The 10,621-nt window shown below is 45.5% G+C and overlaps 1 protein-coding gene across 1 annotated transcript in view; it reads left to right on the top strand.

The window, feature by feature from the left end:
* Positions 1-8,852, top strand: part of WNT9B (Wnt family member 9B) — a 61,167-nt gene extending 52,315 nt beyond the window's left edge. Inside the window, exons 3-4 of the mRNA XM_007068643.4 lie at positions 6,311-6,576; positions 7,650-8,852. Coding sequence (XP_007068705.4) covers positions 6,311-6,576; positions 7,650-8,126 — 743 coding nt within the window. The 3' untranslated portion in view covers positions 8,127-8,852. The remainder of the gene's footprint in view (positions 1-6,310; positions 6,577-7,649) is intronic.
* Positions 8,853-10,621: the final 1,769 nt, after the last annotated feature.

A 10,621-nucleotide genomic window follows, 5' to 3' on the forward strand; every position in this document is an offset into this window, starting at 1 on the left:
AGCACAGGCCATAACACTTAACCCAGGGATTCCTGCCTCAAACCCATCACTTCTGGTCAAGCTAAAGCATCCTTTAGAAAGACATGCAGTCTTGATGTAAGACCCCAAGCAAAAGGAAATCCACCACATCCCAAGGCAAGTTGCTACAATAATTAATTAGCATCATTTACAAATAATGTGAGCCTTATTTATAGTTAGAACTGGTCTGGTTTCAGCTTCCAACCATTGGACCTTGTTCTGCCTTTGTCTGCTAGGAGGGTTGCCAACTTTCCAATGGTACAAAACCGAACACGCCTGCCCTGCCCCTTCTCCAAGGCCCCACACTGCTCGCTCCGTCCCCTCTCCCTCTGTCAGTCGCTCTCCCCCACCCTCACTTTCACTGGGCTGGGGCAGTGGGTTGGCATGTGGGAGGGGGGTGAGGGCTCTGGCTGGGGGTGCGGACTGGGGGGGCAGCTCTGGGTGAGGGCAGGGGGTTGGGGTGCAGGGAAGGTATGGGCTTCAGGGTGTGGGAAAGGGCTCAGAGCTGGAGCAGGGGGTTGGAGTGGGGGTGGTGGCTAGGGGTGCAGGCTCTGAGGTGGGCCCGGGGATGAGGGGTTTGGGGTCCAGGAGGCAACTCTGGGCTGGGGCAGGCGGTTGGGGTACGGGGTCCCAGCGGTGCTTACTATGGCTCCCAGGAATCGGCCATGTGCATGGGCGGCCAGGGAGGCTCCATGTGCTGCCCCCACGCCCACAGGTGCCGCATCCGCAGCTCCTATTGGTCATGGTTCCTGGCTAATGGGAACTGCAGAGCCGGCACTAGGGGCGGGGCCAGCGTGTGGAGCCTCTGTGGCTGCCCATTGGCCTAGGGGCCACTAGGACCTGGTGGCTGCTTTCGGGAGCCACGTGGAACTAGGGCAGGCAGGGAGCCTGCCTTAGCCATGGGCCCCCGCTGCTCCACCAACTGGACTTTTCACAGCCCGGTTGATGGTGCTGACCGGAGCCACCAGGATCCCTTTTTGACTGGGTGTTCCGGTCAAAAACTAGAAAACTATCTGCTAGATTAAAGAGCCTTCTGCTATCAGAAATCTTTCCCCAGGTAGGTACATGACTGCAATCAAGTTACTACTTTACCTTCTCTTGGCTATGCTGAATACACCAAGCTGTTTTAGTCTCACTATAAGGCAGGTTTTCCAGACCTTAAATCATTCTTGTAGCTATTTTCTCATCCCATTCCAGTTTAACATTGTTTTTGCCCATGGACACCAGAACTGGACAGACCAGTGATGGTCTCACTAATGCTATATGCCATGGTGCTAACCCCTTCCTCTTATTCGGTATTCCCATGCCTATGTTAAACATCCAAAGTTTGCATTCTCCCTAAGCCACAGCTCGTATTCGGCTGGCTATCCACAATGACCCCTCATCCTCTTCCGAGTCACCTCTTTCCAGGATCTCATAAGGGTGACCTACATTCTTGGGTCCAAGATGTCTCACCTTGCATTTTGGCTGTATTAAAACACATTGTTCACATGAGCCCGGCTCACCAAATGATATAGATTGCTCTGTAGAATGACCTATCCTCACCATTATTCATCATTCCACCAGTTTGATTCGACTGTCTTCCAGATCATGAAGAAAATCTTGACTAGTACTTGCTCCAGAACAGGTCACTGTTGGATCCTACTAGAAACACCCATTTAGTTAGCCAGTTTTTAATCAATTTAATATATGCTGCATTGATATTCTTTTTTCTTTCAGAATGCAATGCAGGACTAAGTCCAATGTCTGCTTTTGTCAATTGAATTTGTAACTGCCTTAGAACTGTATCAAGTTTAATTAACAGGACCTATTTTCTATAAAAACATGCAGGTTATTAATTACGATGCCATTATTTATCCTTTACTAGCGCTGTGGGAGTCAGAGGTCTTATTTTGGTTCAATGGCAATTCTGAAAAATTGAAGAAAATTGTTTCAGGATGACTCGAAACTGTAATTTTTCAAAGCGTTTGGCAAATTGAAAAGTTGAGAACTTTGTTTTGGGTCGAACAAGTATTGTTTCGATTTTGAGCATTTTTTACATTTAATTTTTAGAATAAAGGAAATTTCAGAACAGACCATTTTTATTACAAATGAAATATTTTTTTGATTGGCAAAACAAAACACTTTGATTTTTTTTCTGAAATTTACTGAGATTTTTTTCTTCAATCAAAACTGTTCAGCGAAATTGACACAGATTTGCAAAATGTTTCAGTGACCCTGAATCTGCATTTTTTTTTTTCCGCTGAAAAGTTTTGGTCAAAAAATGTCATTCAACGTTGTTCTTAAATTGTTCCTTCCAGCTGATTTGGCTCATAATTGTTTTCAGCTTTGTGAAATTGGCCCTATTAAAGCACCAAGTATCTATATCCTGTTGTATGGAATTTATTCTGCTTGCACATTATAAATGTGATCAAGCCATGATCATTTGTACCCAAGCTACCATTTAATTTTTAGTTCTGTGATCAGTTCCCCTTTATCTGTTAGGACAGTGGTGCTCAGCCTTATTACACAGTAGGGCCACATAAATCTAAACACAACCTTGTGTGAGTCAAACAGATTCTACATATTTAAAGTCACCTGTATTGATTTATATTTTAAGTTCTGCTTGTTTCATATGTATTTAGAATCATAGAATATCAGGGTTGGAAGAGACCTCAGGAGGTCATCTAGTTCAACCCCCTGCTCAAAGCAGGACCGATCTCCAATTAAATCATCCTAGCCAGGGCTTTGTCAAGCCTGACCTTAAAAACTTCTAAGGAAGGAGATTCCACCACCTCCCTAGGTAACGCATTCCAGTGTTTAACCACCCTCCTAGTGAAAAAGTTTTTCCTAATATCCAACCTAAACCTCCCCCACTGCAACTTGAGACCATTACTCCTTGTTCTGTCATCAGCTACCACTGAGAACAGTCTAGAGCCATCCTCTTTGGAACCCCCTTTCAGGTAGCTGAAAGCAGCTATCAAATATTTAGATAGGTTGTTTCTATGTACAGTATTTTCTACTTAAAAACCAAAGAAATTGGTGCATAAAATGTGTGCCAGAATGATAGAAAATAGTGGCGGGGGAGGGGAAGAACATATAACCATCTCCCTACTCACAAAGAGTGCACTTTCTGAGTTAGTGACTCTATTGTGGCTTTGTTTTCTGTCTTACTATCTATCCTTTTGCTAGTTGTTCCTAAAATTCTATTAGCTTTTTTGACCACTGCTTCACATGGAGTAGATGTTTTCAGGGAATTATCTATGATGACCCCAAGACCATTCCTGAGTGGTAACAGCTAATTTAGACCTTATCATTTTGTACGTATAACTTGGATTGTTTTCCAATGTGCATTACTTTGCACTTATCAACATTGAACTTCATCTGCCATTTTGTTGCCCAGTCACCCAGTTTTGAGAGTTTCCTTTGTAACATTTTGCAGGTTGCTTGGAATTTATCTTGAGTAATTTTATATTGTCTGCAGGCTTTGCCACCTCACTGGTCCCCGTGTTTTCCAGATCATTTATGAATATGTTGAAAAGCACAGGTCCCAGTACAGATCCTTGGGGGACCCTGCTATTTAGCGCTCTCCACTATGAAAACTGACCATTTATTCCTACCCTTTGTTTCCTATCTTTTAACCAGCTACTGATCCATAAGACCTTTCCTTTTAAACCATGACAGCTTACCTTGCTCAAGAACCTTTGGTGTACGATCTTGTCAAAGGTTTTCTGAAAATCCAAAGGCACTTATCAGTAGAATCGCTACTGTCCACATGCTTGTTGACCCACTGCCATAATTCTAATAGATTGCTGAGGCATGATTTTTCTTTACAAAAGCCAAGCTGACCCTTTCCCAATAAATCGTGTTCATCTGTGTGTCTGATAATTCTGTCCTTTACAGTAGTTTCAACCAGTTTGCCTGGTACTCAAGTTAGGCTTTTTTTTTTTTGCTGATCTGTTTGTTTTTGTGTATTTTACTATTGGCTTTTCAAATTCTGTTTTGGTCTGCCAAATTAAACTTGGCTAGCCAAAGTTTATGGTCCTGTCTATTTTTCTCACTAGGATTTGACTCCTAATTTTTAAAGGATTTCTTTTCGCCTCTAACTGCCTTGTTTACTCTGTTTAGCCAGGTAGCATTTTATTTTGGGGTTGGGGGGGGGTTTCTGTTTCCTTGGGTTTTTTTTACACTTGGGATATACATTTAGTATATTAATAGTAAGGTATAGTAATATATTAGCTTCTATTATGGAGGGTTTCTAAAGTTTCCATGCAGCTTGCAGGCATTTCACTCTTGTGACTGTTTCTCGTAATTTCTGTTCAACAAATCTCATTTTTGTGGAGTTCCCCTTTTTGAAGTTCAGTGCTATTGTGGTGGATTTCTTTGGTATTTTACCCCCTACAAAGGATATTAAATTTAATTGCATTAAGGTCAGTATTACTGAGCAGTTCAGCTATATTCACCTCTTGGACCAGATCCTGTGTGCTGCTTAGAACTAAATCAAGAATTGCCTCTCCCCTTGTGGGCTCTAGGACTAGCTGCTCCAAGAAGCGGTCATTAATGGTATCCAGAAATTTTATCTCTGCATCCCATCCGGAGGTGACACATACCCAGTCAGCATTGGGATAGCTGAAATCCACCATTATTATTTGGTTTTTGCTTTTGTACTCTCCCTCAACACTTCTGAATCGCCTAGTCAGGTGGTCGGTAGCGCATTTCTATTGCTGTACTCTTCTTATTCAAGCATGGAATTTCTGGCCTTAGAGATTCTATGGTACAGTTTGATTCATTTAAGATTTATATTGTATTTCGCTCTGTGCGTTCTTTCACACACAGTGCCACACCCCCACCAGCACAACCTACTAAATCATTCCTATATATTTTGCATCCTGGTATTACCGTGTCCCACTCATCATCATTCCACCATGTATCTGTGAGGCCTATTATATCAATATCCTTATTTAATATCCCAGGCACTCCAGTTCACCCATCTGAGTATTTAGACATCTAGCATTGGTATAGAAGCACTTAGAAAATTTATCAGTATTTAGTTGTCCGCCTTCATGTGATATAATTGAATTTGACTCTTTTTTGTTTGAATGTTTCTCTTCAGTTCCTACCTGTACTTTATCACTTCTATGCTATCCTCTTACTTGAATATAGAGCATCCCCTTTAATAAATCCTCCACTAATGGGTATGTCTGTCTGAACTGTGTTCTTCAGCACCTGCTGGCTTTCTCCAAACCCTTTAGTTTAAAAACTCCTCTGACCTTTTTAATTTTACATACCAGCAATCTGGCTCTGTACTGGTTGAGGAAATGGGAATCTTGAGTGGGGAGTAGATGTTATCTCTGTATCTTGCTCTAATGTGACTGCAGCCAGTATATGTGTGCAGTTCTGGTGTCCACAATTAAAGAAGGAATTTGATACATTGGAGAGGATTCAGAGAAGAGCCACAAGAACGATTAAAGGATTAGAAAACCTGCCTTCTAGTGATAAGCTCAATAGATTGAGCTCTGAGTCTAACAAAGAAACTTAAAGGGTGACTAAATTACAATCAGTGCCTACATAGGGAACAATTATTTAATAATGGGCTGTTCAGTCTGGCAGAGAAAGGTCTAACCTGATCCAAGAGCTGGAAGTTGAAGCAAGCCAAATTCAGATGGGAAATAGAGTACATTTTTAATAGAGTAATTTACCAAGGGTCATAGTGGATTTTCCATTGCTGACCGTTTTAAAATCAAGATTGCATGATTTTCCTAAATATCTGCTCTGGGGAGTCTTCTGGGGAACTTCTCCAGCCTAGGTCATACAGGGGGTCAGACTAGATGATCAGTGGTCCTTTCTGGCCTTGGATTCTATGCATCTTCTAACCCAGCGTGTCCAGTGACTAACATTTCGCTCAGTTTCAGGAATATTAGTGATGTCTAACTTCTTTTTATAAATGGATGTCTGTGATTTCTCTTATCCCCCAGGCTTCTAGAATCCGTGTACGGGCACTTGAGGAACCTCTTTCCTTTCTGTCTCTTGACACCTGGGTTCTTTACATTCATGATACCCAGTGTCAGAGTTATGATTGTGTGTTTACCCATTAGCACCCTCCCTTCCTGTTGCTCGTTGCGCTAAGCTAGTCTGGAGCATGATAGTCTGTCACCCAGAAGATTGAGATGTAGGCCATCCAAACCGTACCATCCCTTCTCCCCATAGAATAGGGCCCAGTATTTCTTTGTGCGGATACAGCAGAGAGCCCAGTGATGTTCGTGAATGCCTGTTCCTCATTCCCAGCCCCTCTCAACCTTTCTATCTTGTGCAGGTTTGAAGGAAACTGCCTTCCTGTATGCAGTGTCCTCTGCAGCTCTTACCCACTCCCTGGCCAGGGCGTGCAGCGCTGGACGAATGGAGCGCTGCACCTGCGATGACTCTCCAGATCTGGAGAATCGTAAGGCCTGGCAATGGGGAGTGTGTGGCGACAACCTCAAATACAGCACCAAGTTCCTTAAAAAATTCCTGGGCCAGAAGAAAATTGGCAAAGACCTGCGGGCTAAGGTCGATATCCACAACACCAACGTGGGCATCAAGGTGAGAGGGCAGGGCACCTGGCCCAGAAAGTGTTCAGGGATCAGATGCAAACATCTTGACTTATCCTGTGCCATCATGTTTTCTACAGGGGAACTGGTGCAGTGAGGGAGAGAGGCCACTGCCCCTCTGACTAGTCAGAACTGCTTACCTGTGGCATAGGCCCTGTGCTACTGAGAGTTAACCAAAAATTCTCCTTTTGCTCAGGTGGCAGGGGCCTGTGCTTATAGAGAGGAGTGATTTCTGTATGCCCACTGCTGTGAAACTGAGTGCCCCCTGTCAGCAGCATAGTGACAGCTGTGAAGTCTGCGTATGACTCTGCACTTGGTAAATCCGTCAGTGTTCATGTGGCCATTCAGGTTTTGAGTATGGCTAGAGATGCAGGGCTGGCAAGTGGTTAGAGAAAGGGGCTGGGAGTCAGGACTCCTGGCTTCAACTGCAGCTCAGCTGCTGCCTTGCTGTGACCTTGGGCCAGGCTTGTCATAGATTCATAGTTTAAGGCCAGATGGGACCGTTAGATCATCCAGCCATCGCAGGCCATTAAACGTCACCCCTGTGCCAAGCCTAGTAACTTGCTTGACTAAAGCATCTTCTAGAAAGGCCTCCTGGCTTGGTCTGGAGACGTTGAGATGAAGAATCCACCACTCCCCTTGGTAGCTCATTCCAGTTTTAATCACCCTCCCTGTTCAGTTTGGGCCTAACTTCTCATTTGGATTTGTCTGGCTTCGGCTTCCAGCCACTGGTTCTTGTTCTGCTTTTCTCTGCTAGATTCAAGTGTCCTTTAGTACCCTGTGCTTTCTCTCTGTGAAGATCCCTAGCTGCTGAATCAAGTCACCTCTCCCTTTCTTTTTGATTGAGCTCTGTCAGTTTCTCACTGTAATGCATTTTCCACCCTTTGAAACATTTGTATGATCTCCCCTCTTGGTGTGCCTTAGTTTCCCTATCTGTAACACAGGACTGGCATCCCGCATGGAAGTGCTTTGAGATCCTCTGGAGGGGCAGCATGCAGTGTTATCTATACCGAGAGCTAGGCCCATGGTCCTGGCAAATACTAACTGGAGTTTCTTCCTCCTCAGGCCGTGAAGAATGGTCTCAAAACCACGTGCAAGTGCCATGGTGTCTCAGGCTCCTGTGCCGTGAGGACCTGCTGGAAGCAGCTCTCCCCTTTCCACGAGACTGGCAAGATCCTCAAGCTGCGCTATGATGATGCTGTCAAGATCTTCAGTGCCACGAATGATGCTGTGGGGCACGCTGAGCTCGTGGGCACGCAGAGGCACAGCCACGCCCACAGCCGCCCAGCTACTCCACGCCCCACAGATCTGGTGTACGTGGAGGACTCTCCCAGCTTTTGCCGGCCCAGCAAATACTCGCTAGGCACTGCCGGAAGGACGTGCTCCCGGGAGGCCAGCTGTGACGGCCTGTGCTGCGGGCGAGGCTACAATACCCAGAGCCGGATGGTCACCTTCTCTTGCCACTGCCAAGTGCAGTGGTGCTGCTATGTGGAGTGCCAGCAGTGCATGCAGGAGGAGGTGATCTATAGCTGCAAGCAGTAGGGTTGGTGCAAGGAACGAAATCCAAGCAAAGGGCACGAGTGAGCCAGGGCCCCTTTCTGAGGCAAGGCAGAGGCAGGCACTGCTGGCTGCAGGGCGCTCAGCAGGCTTCACTCCTTCTCCCTCTGCATGCAGAGGGGCCATGGCACAGGGTATGCTGGATAGTCCCGTAAACCAGGGGTGCGAACAATGTGCATTTTAATGTGGCTAAATGTCTACAGCTAGGAACAAAGAATACAGGCCATAAATACAGCCTGGGGGACTGTGTCCTGTGACTCTTTTTCGGAGTCAGGAGTCATGGTGGATAATCCGCTGAACAGAAGCTCCCAGGGTGATTCTGTGGCCAAAAGAGCTAATGCGATTCTGGGATAAACGGGGGAATCTTGAGTAGCAATAGAGTTTATTTTTTCCTCATATTTGGCACTTGTGTGCCCACTGCTGCAATAATGTGTCCACTTCTGGGATCAACAGTTCAAGAAAGGTGTTGATAAATTGGAGCGGGTTCAGTGAAGAGCTACAAAAATGATTCAAGGATTAGAAAACATGATAAACAGATTGAGCTCCTTGAGCCTGACTTAACAGAGAAGGTTCAGGGGGGACTTGATCAGTCTGTCAGTACCTACATGGGGAATAAATATTTAATAATGGGCTTTTCAATCCAGCAGATAAAGACGTAACACGACCCAATGGCTGGAAGTTGAAACTAGCCAAATTCATACTGGAAATAAAGCACACGTTTTTAAGGGTGAGAGTAATTAACTAGTGGAACAATTTACCAAAGGTTCTGGCATGGTGGATTCTCTTACCTGACGATTTTTAAATCCAGACTAGATGTTTCTCTAAAATCTGCTCTAGGAATTATTTTGGGGCAGGTCTCTGGCCTGTGTTTCTTGCCCGGCAGAGCTGAGAATAGAACCCAGTCTCTTCACTCCTAGCCCACTGCCCTACCCCGCAGTTCTGCTTGGTGATTTTTAGGTGTTAGCAAGATGCTGCTGTGGGGGGTTCCCCAGGCTGCAAGTGTTTAAATCTTCCACTTGAGAGGAGTCAAAACTGCAGCCTCAAATCCAAATCCCTGAGAAATTGGAGGGTCGGGGGAGAAAGAAAGTGGGTTTGAATTCTCCAATCTGAACTGGCCCCTGTGCAAGGGGGCTGCAGATGAGCTGAACTGGACAGAGTTTGGGTGCAGCTGAATTCTCCCAAGAGGCTGACACCATCCTGGTGCTGTTAAATAGACCTGCTAGCCAGGGCTAGACCTCGAGCCCAGTCGTCTAGTGTCTAACCTTGGTGTGCGTCCAAGTTGTAACGTTCGTGCTGTGACATGTGAGGACACTCAAAGAGCTTGGCTTGTTTAACCTAACCAACAGAAGGCTGAGGGGAGATCTGATAGCTTTCTATAAACACACTAGAGGGACAAATGCCAGGCAGGAGAGGAGTTATTTAAGTTAAGGGCCATTGTTCGCACAAGAACAAATGGCTGTAAACTGGCCATCAGGAAGTTGAGGCTTGAAACTAGGCAAAGGTTTCTACCCATCAGAGGGGTGAAGTTCTGGAGCAGCCTCCCCGGGGGGACAGTGGGGGTCCCTTCTGGCATTAGTTTGTGTCTCAGACAGGTTCATGAGCTCACTTCCACGCAGTATTAAATGGCTTTGGAGCTGTAAATTAATGCCCGTGTGTCTATTCATATTAGATCTTGTGACCATTTACTGTAGACAAAACAGATATGTTCTGTTTTTTGAAAGGAGCTGATGTTGACTGGCTCAGAGCAAATCTAGCTATTTCTTAATTGATAGTTGGAGGCCACTAAAATGTTTCTTTGGCTAGCAGTGGGTTTGTCCCTTACACTAAGTTAGCATTAGCCAGAACAGGGAAAGTCCTGCCAAAGTGCTTATGACCTGCACATTACTGCCAATGAGGATAATCTGCCTTAATTTTTTACCACCCTAAATATCTTAGGAATTAATAATGAACAGATCATTATTTACGTGTTACTGCTAATCCTCAAGGAGCGTGAGCCTTCCAGGTTCCTCGGATGGGAGGTAAAAGGGGGGAAGCAACAGTAGGAGTTTTCCATGAAGGGCTAAAACCACCAGGGATGGGTGTGGGGCCTGGCAGAGAGTGGGGTTGTGAACTGCCCTCCGTACTATGATCCACCACCAGAGCCTGGCCCTGGTCTAGGCACTTAATGCAGAGGTTCAGTGTTCTAGGGGGGAACAGGCCACGGCCGTTTTGCCAGCTCTCCTGCATTGATCATGAGCCCTGTGATTCCCCACCTCAGCAGGCAGTTTTGGGATAGTGACAAGCTGCAACTTTTGGGAAGTAAAACCAGAAGGGGAGTCCCCCAGGTAGGACATGCAGTAAACTGAGTGACCATGAGTTCTAGTCCCAGGTCTTCCACAGACTGCTGTCTAATATTTCTGTGCCCTCCATGACCCTTAGGTACCCCCAAGGTAGGAGACATTGGCTTGTAATAGCATTCACCCATTTCACAGATCAACATC

This window comes from Chelonia mydas, chromosome 27, assembly GCF_015237465.2.
Source record: "Chelonia mydas isolate rCheMyd1 chromosome 27, rCheMyd1.pri.v2, whole genome shotgun sequence".
In the NCBI taxonomy this organism is placed as follows: domain Eukaryota; kingdom Metazoa; phylum Chordata; order Testudines; family Cheloniidae; genus Chelonia; species Chelonia mydas.